Below are 21,252 nucleotides of genomic sequence, written 5' to 3' on the forward strand. Positions count from 1 at the left end.
GACCAATCTTTAGCTAAAAACAGTATCTGCAAAAATTGCCAACCTCAGCCTTCTTCTACTGGATGGCTGCATGATCACCCCCCAACACTTCTCTACAGAGACTCCTACCAAAATCAGATAGCCCACCTCCTCCTTCACGGTGTACATAATGAACACATTTAGTATCCAACTGTTGGTGCACCTCTATCTGAGTGCACAGCCCGCCCAATCCCAGCTTCACATTAATTGTGCCTGTCTTTCTTAGTCTCCCTTTGCTCCCACTCAGGTTTCCAGCACCCAGGCACATGGGCCACGGCAATAACCATTAGCCAGCTTTCTCAAAGTAGTCAACAACTACAGATCCCCAAATATGTTAAATTCAAAACTTAACACACAGTTGCTCCTAGTTAGACAAGTGGCACAATTCAAGTTATGTGGAATAATCCCTCTGTACACTGTGAATATGTATTACTCTCATTGGTTAATAAAGAAGCTGATTGGCCTATAACAAGGAAGGATAAAGTTAGATGGGACAATCAAACTGAGGATACTAGGATGAAGAAGGGAGGAGTCAGGGGAGATGCCAGCCAGCCACTGAGGAAGCAGGGCATGTAGAAAATGAGGTAACAAGCCATGGGCCACATGGTGAAGCATAGATAAGAAATATGGGCTAATTTAAGTGTAAGAGTTAGCTAGTAACAAACCTGAGCTATCTGTCAAGCATGTATAAGTAATATTCAGCCCTTGAGTGGCTATTTTGGAACTAGCAGGTGGAAGAGAAACGTCCAACTACAAAGTTAACCATAAGAAAGGCTAATAAAACGGACTCTAGGGGCTGACAAGACAGCTCAGCAGATAAAACAAATGCTGTGGGAGCCGAAGGACCTGAGTTTGATCTTCAGAACCCACATGAAGGTGGGGAGAACCAACTCCACAAAGCGGTCTTTTGACTTGCATACTCATGCCATGGCATACACACATGCCCTATCCCCCCATCTCAATAAAAAAAGAAAAAAATGACTACCATAGGAGCTGGAGGGATGGCTCAGCGGTTAAGAGTACTTGTTTTAGGGTTGGGGATTTAGCTCAGTGGTAGAGTGCTTGCTTGCCTAGCAACTGCAAGGCCCTGGGTTTGGTCCTCAGCTCTGACAAAAAAAAAAAAAAAAAAAAAGAGTACTTGTTCTTCTAGAGGACTGAGTTATGTTCCCAGTACCCACAATGGCTAACAACCACCTATGATAAACTCCAGAAGATGAAACTCCCTCTTCCAGCCTCTGCAGGCCCCAAAAACATGTGTTATACACATATACACATACATAAATATAAATAAAAACAAAAACAATTAACGTTCTCCTATTTATGTCAAGTAAGAAAAATGAATAATAAAACACACACACAAAAAGGCCTCAAGTTATGTAATGTAGTTAGACCTAGGAGGAAAAAAAGAGACGAGGAAAGAAACCATTAAAGAGATCATGAACTTGCACTTTCTAAAACTAATAAACCCCCACCCTAGGACACTCAGAGTCCCAGCCAGTTTCAAAAATGAAAACACACAAAGAACTAGACAAAGTATAAACTACTGCAAACCAAAGATAATGACAGTCTTAAGGGCAGCCAGAAAAATGACACATTATATTCAGAGATAAGAATTATAATATAAACCATGTAAGAAGACAATGGCATGACATTTTCAGAGTACAAAAAAAAAGTATTAACCAGAGAAGCCCAAAGGCTGGGGACATGGCTACTCAGCAGAGTACTTGCCCTCCTGGCATGTGTAAGACCCTGGGTTCAATCTCCAGCACTTGGAAGAGGGAACGCAATAGGATTATGTTTGAGGACGGCCTGGCACACAGTGAGCTCCAGGCAAACCCTGGCTACACAGACCCTGTCTGCAAGACAGACAAACTGCACTTCTCCACAACCAGCTAAATTCTCAAAGGCACCAAAAATATACACTGGAAAAAAGACAGCCTGTTCAGTAAATGGTGCTGGGAAAACGGGAAATACAAACGCAGCAGATCAGACTCGATTCCTGTCTCTTATCCCATACAAAACTGCACCCAAGATCCAGATCAGTATTAAACTACCTGAGGTAAGCAGAGGGAACATCAAGACACTGTTACAGTTTGGGTGTTCTGGTGGGGGGACTCATACCTGTAATCCCGGCAGTCTCATACAGGAAGATCACTATAAATTCAAAGCCAGCCTAGAATACACAAAAAATTGCAGCCTGAGTGATAAGTGGGACATCCTGTCTCAAATAAAAAGAAATAGAGACAGAATGACTTCCTGGACAGGACCGCCTCCCCTCCAACATCATGGGAAACAAGATGCTAGTCCATTAAACTAATAATCATCTGCACAACAAGGAAATAACCAACAGTGAAGAACCAATCTATAGAATGAGATTTGTTTGTTTGTTTGTTTTTGTTTTTGCTTTTCGAGACAGGGTTTCTCTGTGCAGCTTTGTGCCTTTCCAGGAACTTACTTGGTAGCCCAGGCTGGCCTCAAACTCACAGAGATTCACCTGGCTCTGCCTCCCGAGTGCTGGGATTAAAGGCATGTGCCACTACCGCCTGGCAAGAAAGAATATTTTCAACTGTTATGTGAAAAGGGTCAACACCAAGAATACAGAGAACTGAAATCATCCCCTGGAGCTAGGTGTATAGCTCAGATGGTAGAGCACTTGCCTTTCATGTATGAGACACTGGGTCCAATCACTATCATCCCATAAACCAGCTTTGGTGCTTATAATCCCTACACTAGGGTAGTGGAAGCAGGGGGATCAGAAGTTCAAGGTCATCCTCAACTACAAAGAGAATTAGGGCTGGCTGCTGCAGGCCGCAGGAATATATCATAAGAACTCAGCTGATTATGGCAAAGTCACTACCTGGAGGGATCAGGGAATTCCTCCAGAAGAAGCCAAATCCCAAGGAGTTTTTGGTGTTACTTGGCTTGTTATATATCAGCTGTATTCTGTTATGAAAATCATGTGTGCCTTCATAGTTTTCCCAATTGACTTTTCCCTTAGAAGGGCTAACATTGTGGACTGATCACTCTCTGGACATACACATTCCAGGTATTTGGAGAACAGCCTCAGGAAAGGCTTTCTCTGGAATCAGATATCTCCCTTGGCCACTTTCAAGGACTAGCAGTAATAACAGTCCACATGCAAGTCTCCTGATTTAAGGTAAATTCCACAAGGAGACACCACCTAGGTCAGGTGGACGTTAAGTAATAGCTTTACACAATTTAGCTCAGACCCTCCTTTTTACAGCCTTACTAACTTTATGGACCTCTAACTCCTTACCTAACCACTTCTAGGAATATTTAGATAACCTTCTGTGCTGACAGCTATGCTCAGCCAGAACCCCAGTTCAAGCCTCCCTGTAATTATTGTCATTGGCAGCATCCAGGTCCATCCCAGATGGAGGAAAGTACCTTATCAGAGTTACTTCTATACTTTCTAAGAACAGACTTAAGCATCCAGGCTACCTGTTTGAGAAGGTCTGGCAGATGTGCCAATTAAGCTCTACTTCCTCCTTTCCCAAATCTTACCTCTGGTTCCAGATCTCCCTTTAACTATCACCAGAGGCATCTAGCTGTACACAGGTTGCCTAGCGACTGAGCACACTTTCCCCCACCCTGCAGAAAAACAGCAGACAGCTTGGACAGATAGGAGCCACAGGAAAAAAGAAGACAGGTTTTCTCCCATTGACCTAGCAACTTAGAAATTCTTAACATTTTCTACTAATGACATTTAAGAGTTTAATAGTTGAGCACATAAGATCCCTCTTCTTAGATATTACCCGAATTTAGCCTTTAGTTAATTCATTTCCCCATTGGTCACTTCCCTTTGGGGTTGCAAATGATAATTAATGGTTATTGCTTCTCAATGTGATTCTTATCACCCCTCCATTTGACCCTGGAAGCCTGGCTTTATATACCAGGACTTCCAGGGCACGGGAGATGGAGAAGAGAAAAGAGAATGTTAGAACTAGACGGGTAAGAACTTGAGAGAAACAAACTGAGATGGGGAAGAACTAGGTTGTAGGGCTAGGAGAGAGTACCAAAGGAATGAGATGGAAGATGAGGAAGAGTCAGATGGGGAAGTACTAGCTAGGTAAGAACAAGATGAAAAGGACCTAGAGTTAAGACAAGAGAATTAAGATAGGCCGGGCGGTGGTGGCGCACGCCTTTAATCCCAGCACTCGGGAGGCAGAGTCAGGCGGATCTCTGTGAGTTCGAGGCCAGCCTGGACTACCAAGTGAGTCCCAGGAAAGGCACAAAGCTACACAGAGAAACCCTGTCTCAAAAAGTCAAAAAAAAAAAAAAAAAAAAGAGAGAGAGAGAGAGAGAATTAAGATAGAACTTAGAGGAAGCAGTAGATAAATATAGAGAGAAATCAGGCAAGAAAGGAGCTAGACATGAGAACAGAACTGAAGCTGTGTATAAAGGATGTTATGCCAGAGGAATTAAAGGAAGTGGACTATAGAGCTCGGTGTGCTAAGATTCTATTTCCTGAAAATAATCCTCGCCGTTAGTAGTTCTCTCTCCTGAGCCCCTGGGATGTATAATATTAAGGCTGGTCCCTCTAATATCATACAAGAGCTGGCAAGATGGCGGGCAGGAGAAAAGCACCTGCTGCCGAGACTGGCAGCCTGAGTTCAATCCTGGAACATGAGAACCAACTCCCACCAGCTACCCTCTGATCTCCATACACTTGCATGTCCCTAACCCTCTCTCTCTCTCTCTCTCTCTCTCTCTCTCTCTCTCTCTCTCACACACACACACACACACACACACACACACACACACACACACACCCCACATGTATAAATAAATTACAGCACTTAAATGCATTTCACAGCCTCACATCCTTCTCCCTACACTCAGGCTCTTACATTCTTTCCACTGCCTTTTCTACAATGGAGGAACTAAGGGAAGCTAAGCTTTAAAGAGGAGGGTATCGATGTCTTAATTAGCACTAAATAAGGAGAAATAACTTGTAATGAAATCTTTCAAAACACATAGAAGATGATTTTGAATGTTACCAAAACAAAGAAATTATGTCTGAAGCATGTGCCAATTTCTCTAATCCAATCATTACATATTGCAAGTTTGTACTGAAATGTCATAATAGGTTGGGTGTGGCACACACCTTTAATTCCAGCACTCGAGAGGCAGAGGCAGGTAGAAGTCAGCCTGGTCTAGAAAGCCAGTTCCAGGACAGCCAAGGACTACATAGTGAAAATCTGTGTAATAGAAGGTTTATACTAGGGTTATCTGACTTACATTTTTGACTGCTCTGTTGAAAAGAATGCTACAGGGGCTGGAGAGATGGCTCAGTGGTTAAAAGCATTTGTTCTTGCAGAGAACTGGGGTTCAATTCCCAGCATCCACATGGTGGTTCACAACCATCTATAACTCCAGTTACAGGAGATCTATCACCCTCTTCTGACCTCCATGGACACTGGGCATGCACATAGTGCACAGACATACATGTGAGCAGAACATTCATACACATAAAATAAAGTGATAAATAAATCTTTTCTAAAACGTGTTTATAGAAAATAAGACCAAAGCCAGGCAGTGGTGATACATGCCTTTAATCCTAGCACTTGGAAGGCAGAAGCAGGTGGATCTCTGTGAGTTCGAGGCTGGATTGGTCTACAGAGCCAGATCCAGGACAGCCAAGGCTACAAAGAGAAACACTGTCTCCAAAAACAAAAAACACACTCCAAGAAAAGAAAAAAGGAAAGAAAGAAAGAAAAAAGGGAGGGGGGGAGGGAGGGAGGAAGAGAGAGAGAGAGGGAGGGAGGGAGGGAGGGAGGGAGGGAGGGAGGGAGGGAGGGAGGTCGAAAGAAAGTTATACAATGGTAAAGATGGAGTCCAATCAGAGGCAAGTGTTATAATCCAGGGCAGTCTTGACTGGGGTAGTGTTAAGTAGAAGAGCTCAGATTATGGGCTAAATTCAGAGAAACAATAGTATTTGCTATTGGATTGACTATAAGATCAAATAAAAAAGGAATTCTCCAAGACTTGGCAGCACTAGAAGGATGGAAAAGCCATTTGCTAAAATGAGGAAGACTGAGCAACATGGCTTATTCACAAAGACAAGAACTTTATGTTGGCCAAACTAACCCTGACATACATATTAGACCACCAACAGAGACGTAGAGCGGACAGCTGGATAAACAAGCTCAGAATTCAGGAAGGCAGCCTAAGTTAAAGTAAAAATGGGGGACTTGTCAGTATAGAAGACGACATCTGGAGGCTGGTGATGTAGTTGAGTCATTAGACACCTGCCTGATATGCAAAAAGTCCTGGGTTCAAACTCCTGAACCGTAAGCCAGGTATGGTAGGTAGCACACACCTATAAACTCAGCACTTAGGATGTCAAGGCAAGTGAGTCACAGATTTCAAGTCTGGGCTGGAGACACGCTCTGCAAGCATGAGGACCTGAGTTCAGACCCACAGCACTCACGTAAAAAGCCAGACCTAGCACTGCACACCTTGTGATCCCAGGGCTGGGGAGGCAGACAGGAGGATCCCTGGAGCTAACTGACCAACTAGTCTTGTTGAACTGTTGAATTCTAGGTTCAGTGAAATCTTGTCTCAGGACAAAAAAAAAAGGGGGGGGGAGGTAGGTCTGGGGAGATGGATCTCGGGTGGTTAAGAGCATGTGCTGCTTTCACAGGACCCACATCTTCACACACAGGCACGCATGCGAACATGTACACACACACACAAGGAACTTCAAGGTTAGCCTGGGCTACATATGATACTCTGTCTCAGAGAAAGAGAGAGAATGAATCCCAGCAAGACAATTAAATATAAAAGAGGGGGGAAAATCTACTCAGGAAGCCCAAAGTCAATCTAAAATTTACAAATGTGAAAGAAAAGGAAACAGTGTGACTGAGAAGGCAGGCCAGTGAGGTACAAAGTCAAGAGCTAGAAGACAAAAAGCACACTGGACTGCTTCCTGGTGGGTGAAGTGAAGACTGAGAACCCACGGCAGGGACTGGACAGTCACGGCTCCTGAGGACCCCGGCCCCATCTACAAACGTCCTGTGATCTAGATATGCAAGGTACACTGCAAGGTTCAGTCTGTACTAATTTTAAAAACACCGTCTATTTTTAAGTCAAGACCATTACTCCTGAAATGGAAGCTGTAGTACGTTAGTCTATTTTCAAACAGATGTTTATTTTGGGTTACTATTTGGCATTCTAAGTATTCTGGTAAACACTCACCTCTGATGTTTACCACTTTTATTCTGGCCTCATCAAACCACAAATGTTGAAGTAAGTAGTAAGAAAGCTTACTTCTTTTTTTCTTAAGATGTGATCTCTATTTCACTAGTAGCTTAAAATACTGGAAAAAATATACTCAAGGATAATGAAAAACGTTACTATTCTATGAGTACTGATAGACATATAGAGACAGAAAACTGATAAAAGGGCAGAAAGTCACAAAAAGTATTTTTTGATAATTTATTTAACTTTGTTTCATGTGCACTGGTATGAAGGTATCAGATCCCCCAGAACTGATCCGCCCTGGGAGTGCTGAGAATTGAACCCGGGTCCTCTGGAAGAGCAGCCGGTGCTCTTAACTGGTGAGCCATCTCTCCAGTCCCCTATAAAAAGTATTTCTAACATATGTCAAAAGTCAGAAACATACATGAAGGATGTATATTGGAAGCTGGTGTGGCAATCCTAGCTCTTGGGAATCTGAGTCAGGAAAATCAACGTTGGTTTGAGACTAGCCTGATCTACACAAGTGAATTCCTCCAAGCCAGACTAGGCTACTGTGTGAGAAGATGTCTCAAAATGAAGCAAAACAAAACAAAAAATAGAATTCGCATTGCCATCCAAATCACTTACTCTCAGACAACATCAAAAGATGGGCAGAGAGCAGTCATGAGTTCTTACCTATTTAGAGACAGATTTTTAATACTAGGCTCTAGATGCTTGAAGGTTTTGATATCAAAATAATTTAAGTCCTCTTTGAAGCCAGAAGGCTAATAATGTCTTCCAAACACCCGCTCCATTTCAAAATAACTGATACGCCTCCAGACAAGAAGGATGCTCAGCAGGTAAGAGCACCTGCCACCGGGCCTGACCACCTGAGTTCAATCCCCGGGACCCACGTGGTGGACGGAGGGGAGTGACTCCCTCAAGCTGTCCTGACTACCACATGTGTTCCCACATACAAGAGATTAACTCATTAAAATGATTATTTTAAAAAAGAGAGACAGGGGCTGGAAAGACGGAGCAGTGGTTAAGAGTACTTGCTGCAGTTCCAATGGACCCAAGTTCAGTTCCCAGAACCCACATGAGGCAGCTCACAGCCACTGGAACTCTAGAGGACACAACAACATCTTCCCGCACATGTTCACATGCGCGCGCATGCGCGCGCGCACACACACACACACACACAAATAATAATTTTTTTTTTTAAAAGAGAGGTAATCAGTAGCGTGGCTCGATGTGTTTGTGGGTCCCCTGGCAATGAGACCAGGATACACAAACTGGGTACACAAACTGGCTTTTTAGAGCCCATTCCCAGTGCCTTATTTAACCGGGATGCAGTGGGGAGGGGCTTGGTCCTGCCCCAACTTGGTCCGCCATCCTGTGTTGACTGCCCAAGGGAGGCCTGACCTCCTATGAAGAGGGGATGGGGGTATGGGTGGGGGGAGGTAGGGGGAGTAAGAAAAGGGGGGAGGGGGAACAGAGGTTGGTATGTAAAATGAAAAAAATTTTAATTAAGAGAGAGAGAGAGAGAGAGAGAGAGAGAGAGAGAGGTAGTAAGAATTCCTAACCAGTAGGTATGCCTTGTTGGAGTAGGTGTGGCCTTGTTGGAGGCAGTGTGTCACTGTGGGGCTTTGAGGTCTCCTATGCTCAAGCTACACCCACTGTCAATTCACTTCCTGTTGCCTGTGCGTCAAGATGTAGGGCCCTCAGCTCCTTCGCCAGCACTATGTCTGCCTGCACGACTCCATGTCACACTATGATGATAATGGACTGTGAGCCGCCCCATTAAATGTTTTCCCTTTATAATAATAAATAAATAAAAAAAAAGAATTCCTGACCAAGACGATGAGCTATTCTCTCAGGCGTCACTCACTCTCAGTCCTGTGGTCTCAGCTCCAGGACCCAGCAACAGGTTACAGGAGTGTGTCATCACACCTAGATCCCAGCAATTCCGGATACAAGTATCAAGAAAGAAGAGAATACTAACAAGTCATCAGTCTCACACTCGAGGTCAGTTCTTTCCTTTTTGGGAATTTCACTAAACAGGCTATAGTTCTTGACACAAGCATGTCAGCCATCTCATTCAGATTAGACAGCAAGCTGTTCCTAAATTTGTCACTCTGACATAAGCGGCAGTTAAAATTCTTTAGTACAACTTGAAATGGACTGGTTTTTTCCCAGATAAGTCAGCTAGAATACAATTCCTCAGCGACAGAGTAACACAGGTCGCTGCAAGCGTCTGCAAGTGGCACTGGACGCCTTCCCTGAGCTAACTCTGTGGGTTCTTGTCTGCCATCAACCTGGACACACCGCGGGGTCCTGCTGCGTTGTTGAATGCCTGCTACCTTCATACGGCAGAGGCAGACTGTTTAATCCTTTCTGTAGAAAAGACAAACAACAACAACCACCAAAAAAAAACCCAAACCGTTTATCAGGTCTTTTTTAAAAAGCTCTTTCTATTTTATGTGTTTGAGTGTTTTGCTACATGTACCACGTGTGGGCCTGGAGCTCATGGAGGACAGAAGAGGACATCAGATGCCCTGGAGTTACAGATGGTTGTGAGCCACCACGTAGGTGCGGGAAGTGAACCCTGGTCCTCTGGAAGAACAAGCAGCCAGTGCTCCCAACCACTGAGTCACCTCTCCAGCCCCTATGTCACGTCTGCTGGTGTCAGGAATTGTAGATGCTACGTAACAGAATGAATAGATTAGACTCTTAAAAAAAAAAAAAAAACAACAACAAAAAACCTTAAAGCCTAAAAATAAGCACCCCATAAGAAGGACACATAAATAACAATTCATTTTAGCGTGTTCGCACTAGTTAAGACAAGAGACTTTTTTAACAATTGACTCTAATTAGCACAACACTTTCTAAGTTAATTTCCTGTGTTTCAGTGGGAATGTTTACATTCTGGAGAAGATGGGAGGGAAGACAGGAAGGAATTAAAGACATCTTCTGCAGGAGAAACAGGACTGTGTAAGTCTTACGCAAATGTCTGCTAGGCTCTGCAGCCTGAAAACAATGACGTCACTGTACACAGCAGGGGAACAGGTCATAATGAGCATCAGACTTTTAAGTCATTGACAACTTCAGAAAATTAGGAAGATTACTCAAAGGTCCCCTCTCTCCAGAGATGTGCCCATCTGGGGTTCTATACAGATTCGACATCAACACAGCTGGAGTCATTTTTCCCAACACACAACGGGAAAAGTTGTTTTGCTTTTCCTCAGAACTCTGAGCAACGAAAGCCATGACTTTAAATGGCTCTGTATAAAACCTAAGAAGAGTGAGTCGTGTTCTATTAGTCAAAGCAGCTGAACAGCAAGGACCTCTCTTCTTTTAAAAGTAAAAATGTTTTAAAGTAAAAAGATAAAAAGATTACCTCTGAAAATCATCTTTGCATTGCTTTCTAAAACCCTAAAATACAGGTTAATCCCTCGGGAGAGAATATAAAAGGAACTTACAAATTTGCATTTGCAATAGGGCTCTCCCACCAAAAGTAATCGACACATTTTTCCCTTCTGTACTTAGCATCAAATATCTACACCTGGGGCTGGAGAGACGGCTCAACAGTTAAGAGGACTGGCTGCTGCTCTTCCAGACAGACCCTGAGTTCAATTCCCAGCACTCACATGGAGGCTCACAACCAGCTATAACTGTGGATCCACTATATCTGATACCCTCTTCTGCTGTGGAAGTGTACATGCAGACAAAATACACAAATAAATAAATCCTTAATAATAATAATAATAATAATAATAATAATAATAATAATAAATAGCTAAACCTGATTCTGGTAAGAGCAAAAGCATAGATTATGTTTATTGTACCACAACAGCAGTATAAACAAAGTCAACAATGCCTGCTGTGCTACACTTTTTAAATTTTTTTCTTACCTCTTGGGAATAAAATATTACTTTCTTCAATTTTAAAGTGACCTCACTTTAACTGGAAGATAAACTCTATAGAGACACATGTAAAGGGCTGCAAACATGAGCTGGCACAACTATCACCTACGTTAATAGCTAACGTACGGAAACCACTGTCCTCCCCTTACCGGACGTCACAGTGAAATGACATGTCAACAGTCACACCGATAAATAAGACAACAGCATGGACAACATGACGGTTTTAGACAAAGGGCAAACTGACCGAGCTGTGGTGAAGAGTTTAGATTTCTTTACCCTAATTAGCTGAAAACTTGCTTGGGCGTTTTTTTTTACAAAGCAACTAACTCTTGGCTATCGGGAGTGCACCTACTATTTTACTTTCTACCTATGCAGCGTTTAACTTAAGCTTACACTTCTAGATCTTTCAAGCAACAAAGATCAACCATAAAATTACTTCAACAAGTAGAAATAGCCACACTCCCCACCAGCAACCTCTGCATTGCCAGACGCTTATCCGGCTGGTAGATTTATACCATTGTTCATTCTTAGTTCCCTAAACGTAAAAAATACCCACAGAATGGTAGCATACCTCTGAATTGGTTTAAATATGGCACCAGGTTATTTTTAGTTGGCTTCGAGCTTTAAAAAGGGACTTATCATTCTTTTCAAAGGCTAATCTACTCAAGTTGCTCCCATGTTAAAAAAAAAAAAAAAGAAAAAGATAAATAAAAGGACAATTTATCTGTTTTGAAAATTAGAAATGTTATTTATGCACTGCTCAACAAAAGGTTAGGATAGTTCTCACATCAAACCAAGGTCAGAATCATGCCTATTGTTTATAAAAATACAGTCTTTTCAAACACTAGCATGGTTAAAAGTTATTTGTGTATATTTAAATAGAATTCTTATCAAAACATTAAAATTATTTTAAAAAACTCATCCTAGCCTACACAGAGTAAAAAAGAAAACTCAGATGATTAGAAATTGTTCCTTATTTGTGAAAAAAAAAATACAAGAAATATTCACATCACATTCATCTGAAATCTGGATTCCCTCCTTGCACGCTAGAAAGATGCAAACGAAGCCCAACACTTCCAAATATCCAGACAGATCGTCCACAGTTGTAACTTTCATCACACTTCTCAAAGCAGTGCGGTGAGGTCAGCGCACAAACAGCTTAAGCAGCAAAACTAGAAATTGGTGGTAGTAGTATCAGGCTACATAACAGCCTCTCCAAAGAATATGAAGTAAGAGAACGAAAATGTGCTGGCACCGTCCCAGAAGACGGACAGATACAGCTTTGAACAATGAAGTTCAGAGCTTACAGTGGAGAGCAATTCATCTTCCCTGACCCCGCAGCTTGACTTTCTTTACTTTAACCCCGAAATAGCCACATATAAGTTATTCAACACTACCAACCTTCTCTCTAAATATAAGCTGAAGGGCATGTGGGCTTGCAGAGATCTGTTTAAATACACACATACCCTGAAAAGGAAAATCTGTCTTCCATCTATGTGAAAATGAAGAAAGTCAGACACAATTATACTGTATAGAACAGTCTTTGTTACCCAAGAATCGCGCCTACGGCATAATTCTAAAGGTTTGGGGATTTCTTTGTTGTCAGTTTTGACACTCTGAAACTGCCTGGCATTAAAAATTAGTCAACTTTCTCAAGAGAAGTAATCCTAGCAGATTAATCGAGGCAGATCAAGCAACTTTGCTAAGAAACAAGTCCTTTGGCTTTAGTCACGGTTACTTTGTTTATCAGTTTTGAGCTGGTATCACTGTGTAAGCAGGCAAGCCTGGAACTCCCACTGTAGCCCACATTGGCCAGACACTCAATAATCCTGCTCAGCCTCCCAAGTACTGGGGTTTAAGGCATTCACCACCACACATGGCTTTACATACTACTTTGATAATTTCATCTTGACCAAATCATATATTAAAATAGGATTATAAACTCTAATTCTTGAACTTCTTTTTTTTTTTTTTTTGGTTTTTTCGAGACAGGGTTTCTCTTGTGTAGCTTTGCGCCTTTCCTGGAGCTCACTTGGTAGCCCAGGCTGGCCTCGAACTCACAGAGATCCGCCTGCCTCTGCCTCCCAAGTGCTGGGATTAAAGGCGTGCGCCACCACGCCCGGCTTAATTCTTGAACTTCTAAGCATAACTTTTCTCTAAAGAATCAAGAAGCTAGGCATGGCAGTGCAGGCCTGTAATCCTAACACTTAGGAGGTAGGGGCAAGAGTTCAAGACCACCCTTGTTACGCATAGTTTAAGGCCAACCTGGGCTATCTAAGACGCTATGTCAAATAAACAACCAAACAAACAAAATGCAGTTATCGTAGGCTGAAAAACAATCAAATTCAATTCAAATCAAAATATACTTATTTAACACATACTTTGTGCCAAACATTATTCTGAGAACGGTGGAACCCAAGGTGATGTATGTACACGATCTCAAGAGAGTCGATCATTGGGGAAATCACACGTGATCTACTGACAGTTAAAACAAAGGCCTTGGTGTTGCTGAAGAAAGAACGGGCAAATCCGGACAGGTTCCAAAGACATCACGAGACCTGAGCCATATATTGAGCTCCTTTCACAAAGGAATATTGAAGGCCATAAACAGAATAAGCAAAGGTTAAAAAAAAAAAAAAGAGCACAAAAACATGACATAAAGGAAAAAAAAACCCACATAACAAGGGTAAAAATGTCTGGTGCACGTGCTAGTGTTCTCCTATACCCACCCCCACCCACCCCCACCCCACCCCACCCCACCCCACCCACCCCACCCCCCACCCCCGCTCCATGACTGACACCACCAGTCAGTCAACCAGAGCACACTTAAAAACCACACGGAAATACAAAGAGCAGGACCGTGAGATGAAATGTCTAGGAACAGGAAGTAGTAGGACTTGAGGCTAGATGGGCCACTTAAAAACAGGTTATATGACCACGAATGTGAGGCCGACAAGCTTAGACTCTCTCCTGCGGTGACAGAGGACAAACAAAGGGTTCTGTGAGGAATGACCGTTCCGTCACTGTGAGGAACGGCTGTGAGCAGACCGGAGCACAGAAAGAACAGGTGGAGGGAGACCCTGCAGGGTGAGCTGCCCATAACCGCACTCTCGGGAGGTGAGGGCAGGTGACAGGAACTGCCTTGGCTACAACAAAAAATTCAAGCTAGCCTGGGCTACAGGAGACCCTATCTCAAATAAAAAAAGCTGAGACTACAGATCAGTGATACAGCACCTGTCTGGCAGGTGTGAGGCCCCCAGTTCAATATACCGAACAAAACAAACAAAAAACAGTAACTGTGGGCCACAAGAAAAGCAGAGTTTTAGGTTTTAAAATCATTTCTAAACAAAAATGGGGGTAAACTCATCATGTAATTAGAATTCTCAAACAGCATTCAAAAACGAAGGCAAAGGATGGGATTGAAGAAATGAATAACAATGTTAGACTCAAGATTTCTCAAGGCCATAAATTCAGAAGTAGGTATTCCAGGATTGGCATCAAGAAAGGGAACATCCTCATGACCAGACTGGCACTCAGCAAGTCTCTCCTGCCCTGAGGCACCAATACTCTGGCCAAATGGCAGATGCTGTTACCTCACATGCCCTACGACACAGGGCAGACTCAGGCTGCATGAAGTGCAGAACTCGAAGAAGCTTGTTTTAAAACCAAGGCTCGTCCAAAACTCTAAAAGTGCACACTACTCTTAAGAAATAGTTTATATGAAATAATACCATTCTGCCATTAACTACTTATATGTAAGTAAGTAAAATTCTATTATTCTTTGCATGAAATGCAACCTATCTGCAGAATTTTGGACAGAATGAAAAAAAAAAGTAACTCACATATGCAATGTAAATGACATTAGTCTAATTAGATATGAAAACTTCAGGGCTGAAGATGCAGCTTAGTGGCTGAAGACTTACTTGTCTGGCATGCACAAAGCCCTAGTTTTGACTCTCAGAATCAAACATAAAACAATTAAAATTTAAAAGATTTTTTAAATTAAAAACATTAATTCCAATGCAGCACATCCCAGTAATCCTAGCACTTGGAAAATACATGATCAGAAGCTAGCAAGAAGCTAGCCTGGGCTACATGAGACCCTGTCTCAAAAAAACAACAAAATGCTGGGCATGGGGGTACATGCATAATCCCAGCACTCAGGAGGCAGGGGCTGATGGTTCCCTGTGAGTTCAAGGCCAGTTTGGTGTACAAAGTGAGTTCCAGGCCAGTCAAGGCTCCACAGCTCCATAGAGAGACTATTAAAAAGAAAAAAATTCTTTGGCTGTTATAAATAAAGGCTAAAGTAATAATATAAAATCCAAGGATATTAATAGGCTAGCATTACTGTTTTAAGACCTAAGTATATTCAAATTGAGGGATTAAATTACCCTCCAGTGAATGCCAACAATGTATTTCACACTACACAGACACACAATCAAGAGTTCTGTACCATTAACAACCTCACAGATTGGAGCCAATACTGAACACCTGTAATCTCGGCACTTGGTGACACAGAGGCAGGAGGATCAGTTCAGTCACCCTCCGCTACACAATTAGTTTGAGGCCAGACTGAGCAAGAGTGAGACGTTCTCAAAAATAGCAAAAGCAAACAAACAAAAACTCACAAAAGGGACCCTCATTCTCTTAAAATAAGACAAAATGAAAAATATGAACATAAGAAAAAATGTATGTGGTTCATTTGAGAAAGCAAATCCAGCATTTATCATCACTTCTCTTTTAGCAGAAAGAATGAATTAGTCACGGGAAGGGTCACCTTGTCATGATGTCATTCTAAAGTTATTACAGAATTTTACACACTTGCTTGCTCCCAGGCAATCACAAAGAAGTCATCCTGAGACCAAGGTCAAATTCCATTCTAAAGATCCCCAAACTTAAAGTAGAGGTCCGAAAGAACATAATATCCAAAGGCCAAACACAGGACCCCCTCCTCCCCACTTAAAAAAAAAATCACTTCTTCCCTGTTAGCTAACTGTAATGGAATGTGACCCATACTCAAGGGCTTTCCCATTCTTCATTCTCTCAGAAAATATAAAGCAGACTTAATCTCTCTCATAAGGAGAATGTTTCTGATAGAAAAAAATTGTAACACAGTGGTTAATTATATTAATAACCTAAGACTTTTCCCTCCTCAGTGGCCCACTCACATTCTCAGGAGTGGTGCTTCTCCTTTCTCAGTAAACCATCTCTATTTCCACTCATTAAAATAATTTTAAATAAATAGTTGATGATTAGTACAAAGGGTAAATTAGTGGGCACCTGCACTCACTTGGCGCAGACCAACGCACAGACACACTGTACACACATAATTAATAAAAATAAATTGTTAAAAGGGGAGGGGCTGGAGAGATGGCTCAGCCGGTAAGAGTTCCAGCTGCTCTTGCAGAGGACCCAGGTTCAGTTCCCAGCACCCACATCAAGAGACTCATAAACACCTACAACTCCAGTTCCTAGGGAATCCGATGCCTCCATGGGCTTGGGAGGCAGAGGCAGGGGGATCTCTGTGAATCCAAGGCCAGCCTGGTCTATAGAGTGGTATCCAGGATGGCCAGGAATATACAGAGAAACCCTGTCTTGAGGGGGAAAAAAAGAAAGCTTTTGTAGGTTTTAATCCAAGTTTTAAAATAAATAATTCTACCACTTAATTTACACGAGGCTCTCGCAGACAAACGCCGCTCCAGCTGCATTTTACTTACATTCTTCCTACGCCTTCATACATGTTAGTTTCATCTACCAGCGTCATGATCTCTGTGTCTGTAAGGTGTGCGTGCTTTTTCGTTCTGTTTAGCTGTTCAATCTGTATGTCTGCAAGCTTCACCTTCTGCTGAGTATCAATAACTTTGGCTTGCAGCTCTGTGAAGGCCTAAGAAAAACAAGTCTTTGATTTAGAAAGGAAACATCTAAGTCAAATTCAGATTTATTAAAACAGAACATACTAACCAAAGCTGTGAAATTTACCAAAATCAGAACAGAATTCTAATACTATGCTAAATTCTAAATGTACCCTATTCATAGTCTACCAATATGAACAAGACAAAAGTCCATTAAATACTACCCGTACTTCAAATAACCAAAGAGTAATAAGAGGGATAAATAAAATACTCTGGGGATAAAACTCAGAGATCCAAAGCAAGAATTGTAAAAGAAAGAACTCACTACATCTGTATTACACAACTAGAATTCAGAGCACTTCACATTATTTCAAAATCCTGGCTGGAGACCCAGACCTGGTGTCTCATGCCTGTAATCCTAACAACTGGGAGGCGGAAGCAGAGGATCGGGAGTACTTTACGACTCAGACACATAAGATATTCAAGGCCAGCCTGGGCTATAAGACACCTTGTCTTAAAAAAGAATTGTTTTTCAGGGCCAGTGAGATTGGCTCAGCAGATAAAGGCACTTGACATCAAGCATGATGACCTAAATTTGATCCCTGGGAGCCGCATGGTAAGAGAGAACTAACTCCCTCAAGGTGTCCCCTGACCTCCACTTGGGCATGCAGTACCAGCACTCACACTCGAGCACACACACACACAATGTAATTTTTAAAAGATTAAGATAGATAGATAGACAGACAGACATACAGACAGAGATCTATGAGATGGCTCAGTAGGTAAAGGTTCTTACTACCAAGCCTAACAACCTGAGTTCCATCCCCGGAACCTGAACCCACAAGGTAAAAGGAGACCTATACATACTCTGACCACACACTAGCATCATGGCATGTGTGTGTCCACACTCACACACATCTGAGATTTACACGTCAGGGATAGAAGTGCACACTTTTACTCCCAGCACTAAAGGGGAAGACGCAGGAGGATCTCTGCGCAGGATCTGTGTAGCCTGGTCTACACAGTGAGTTCCAGCTAGCCAGGGGCTTAAAAAAAGGGGGGTGAGGAGGATTACTAAGATTTACAGCATGAGAGAATGCTGCATAAGATTAAGTTTACATGTGTCAAGTTAAGAACGGCAAAGAGCAAGACGCACATACTTAGCATCCCCAGAACAATAACAAATGGCTTCTTTTATTAGGAACAACAGCTATTTCAGCTGTCCTGTTGCTTAGACAAAGGTTAACCAGAGGCAGCTACTTAAGATGTTACTGGGAGCTAGGGAACCGTTCAGTCAGCTGGCCTAAGGTTCACTCCCCAGGACCCACAAAGAAAGTTGAGCTTGGGAGCTGGAGGGATGGCTCAGAGGTTAAGAGCACTTGATATTCTTGCAGAGAACCCAGGTTTGGTTCCCAGTACCCACACAGCAGCTCACAACTACCTGTAACTACAGTTTCAGGGGGATCCAACAACCTTTTCTAGCCTAAGGGGTCTGTACACCTATAGTATACTCAGACATTCATGCAGGCAAGACACCAACATACATAAAAATACAACTCGTCCTTGTTGAATGCTAGGCATGGAGGCAGAGAAAAAAAGAGGATCCTTGAAGCTGACTAGCCAGACAATCTAGTCAAAGTGGCACTCCCTAGGTCCCAGTGAGTGGCCTTATCTCAAAATACAAGGTGAACCGTCCCTGCCTTGAATGCAGGAATCCCTAGCATTGGGGAAACTGGGTGTAGTGGTTGGTGCATGCCAGCTACACAGTCAAGTGCCAGGCCAGCCCAGGCTACGTGAGACCTTGTCTCTGAGGGAAAACAAAACCAAAGCAGAATCTGGGCCAGTGAGATGGCTCCTCTTGCCTAAAAGGTCTGATGATCAGAGTTCAAGTCCCAGGTACCACTTGAACCAACTCCCAAAAGTTGTTCTCTGACCTCCCCTAGGCAACTTGAAGGTGTGTCTACACACACACACACACACACACACACACAAATATACAACTTTTAAAATATGTTGCTCACCTACAGAATCTATTTATTATTGCGTGTTGAGTATGGGCCAGTGTGCTGGGGGGTGCCTCTGAGACATTATAGAGCAACTTCGAGCCGTTCCCTCCTTCCACCTTGGGTTGCAGGGACAGAACTTTAACAGCCAGGCTATCTGGCAAGTGTCTTCATGTGCTGACCCATCTTGCTGCATGGGGCTCAATCTTTTAAGACTTTTCTTGCCAGTGACCCTAGCACAGTTCTGCTATCCTAATGGTCTGGAGGTGGCAGCACTAAAGAGCATTGGGAGTTCAGGGCCTGACCAAACAAAACCAAACAAACAAACCACATACCAAAAAAACACTAGGAATTTACCTTTCTAGAAAAGTAGATTTAAACTGAATGAATTCTAGGGTGCTTTCTAATTATAGCCAACTCTCCACAAAGAAAGCACAGTCTGAGGTCTTGGTAGTGTTAGGGTCCTAAGACTTTTAAGTGGCAAAAATGTTTCCTATTAACAACCCATTTTATAAACCAGCATTTGACTCAAGACTGTAATTCCAGAACTCAAGGGCCTGAGGAAGGAAGACTGCCTGTAGTTGAAAGCCAGCTTGGCTACACAGTCTTTAAAGGGGGGGGGGGACTGGAGAGATGGCTCAGTGGTTTAGAGCAATGACTGCTCTTCCAGGGGACCGGGGTTCAATTCCCAGCACCCCATACGGCAGCTGACAACTGCCTGTAACTCCAAGATCTGACACTCTCACAGACATGCAGGCAGAATGCAGGCAAAATACCAATGCACATAAAATAAAAATAAATAAATTACAAAAAAAAAAAAAAGCAAAATAACAAAAAACATTTATAAGCAACAGACTGAACAAAAAGGAAAAATCCTCTGACCGCTCATTTGGAAATCCTTACTGGCTCCTTACTGGATACTGGATTTGGGGAGGGGTGTGGGAAATTCTTTAAAAAGGCGATGGGTGTAGAAACAAGGACCTTGCAAGGGGTGGTACAGAATACATGACCTAAAAGCAAAGGCGAGCGTGGAGTTTTTCAAGTCGACTCCAGCAAGCACTTCGAGGGGCATCTGTATGAGACGCTGTCTTCAGTTCTTGCTTTGAAACTGGGTCCCTGACGGCTCCAAAACGCCGGGAGAGGAGGACACTGCAGCCCACTCACCCACCCGCCCTAAGCAGCTCCCGCCAGCGAGAGCCCCCCCGGGGACCCCGGTCCCGCCGAAGCAGAGCGGGCGGTCTCAGGACTCCGGGAAGCCAGGCCCCGCCCTTACAGCCTCTTTCCTTCAGCGAGACGCGATCCCCCCTCTCTATTCCTGTCCCCACTCGCTTCGTCATCCAAACAGTAGGCTCTGTCTGCTCGAAAGCCCCCGTTACCTTCTTCAGCTCCAGGTCCACGGGGGCCGCCATATTGGAGCACTCTACGCGCCTGCGTTAGACGCCAGCCGGAAAGGGACGGGGGAAGGGCGCGTTCGGGTTTACTCGCGAGGCTTCCTTCTGCGCCTGCGCATAAATCAAACTCTAACCCAGATTTCTTACCCTATCTATCTAATCTACCCCACTCCGCCACTCGACCGTGAGACAAGTGGCTCAAAACATTTGGGAATTCCGATAAAATCTGATGAACGTGTGACTGCTCAAGTGTGGCTCTTAGTTGTTATCTTCCACACACAATTTAGACAAACAGCTTCTGGCATGCCAGTAAGACCATTAGAAGAAGGTGCGATTGGAATAGTCACCCAGAAAGAACTTAATTCTGCTAAAGCCTCTTTAGAGATCTTCTAGACATAGTGCTTTTCAAAACAAGCCGCATATGATTGTTGAAGTCAGATTCCTGGCTGGGGGTGTAGTTCAATCGGCAGAGTACTTACCTAGCACACTTGAAACTCTGGGATTGATCCACAGCACGGCACAAAATAGGTGTGATAGTGCATGCCTGTGCCCCAAATGCTAGATAGGTGGAGGCAGCAGGATCAGAAACTCAAGGTCCTAAAGCAAGATGACCCAGGGAATAAAGGTGCTTGTCCCCCACGCCTGACTACAATGAGCTCAATCCCAAGAATCCAAGTGGTGCAGAGAACTGATTCCCACAAGTTATCCTCTGACTTATGCACACACACATACAATAAATAAATGCAAAGTTTAATTACAATTAGGAACTGGAGAGATGGGTCAGAGCATGTACTCCTCTTCCAGAGGACCACCCACATCAGATGGCTCACAAAAAGCTACACCTCCAGCTGCAGGGGAG

At 43.2% G+C, this 21,252-nt stretch overlaps 1 protein-coding gene across 1 annotated transcript in view; it reads right to left on the reverse strand.

Moving 5' to 3' along the window:
* Pfdn1 (prefoldin subunit 1) overlaps positions 1-20,521 on the reverse strand; it is a 60,249-nt gene extending 39,728 nt beyond the window's left edge. The window contains exons 1-2 of the mRNA XM_006991053.4: positions 20,379-20,521; positions 16,865-17,031 (exon numbers count right to left, since the gene is read on the reverse strand). Of these exons, the coding sequence (XP_006991115.1) occupies positions 16,865-17,031; positions 20,379-20,411 (200 nt within the window). The 5' untranslated portion in view covers positions 20,412-20,521. The remainder of the gene's footprint in view (positions 1-16,864; positions 17,032-20,378) is intronic.
* Positions 20,522-21,252: the final 731 nt, after the last annotated feature.

Source organism: Peromyscus maniculatus, chromosome 19 (genome assembly GCF_049852395.1).
Source record: "Peromyscus maniculatus bairdii isolate BWxNUB_F1_BW_parent chromosome 19, HU_Pman_BW_mat_3.1, whole genome shotgun sequence".
NCBI classification, from domain to species: domain Eukaryota; kingdom Metazoa; phylum Chordata; class Mammalia; order Rodentia; family Cricetidae; genus Peromyscus; species Peromyscus maniculatus.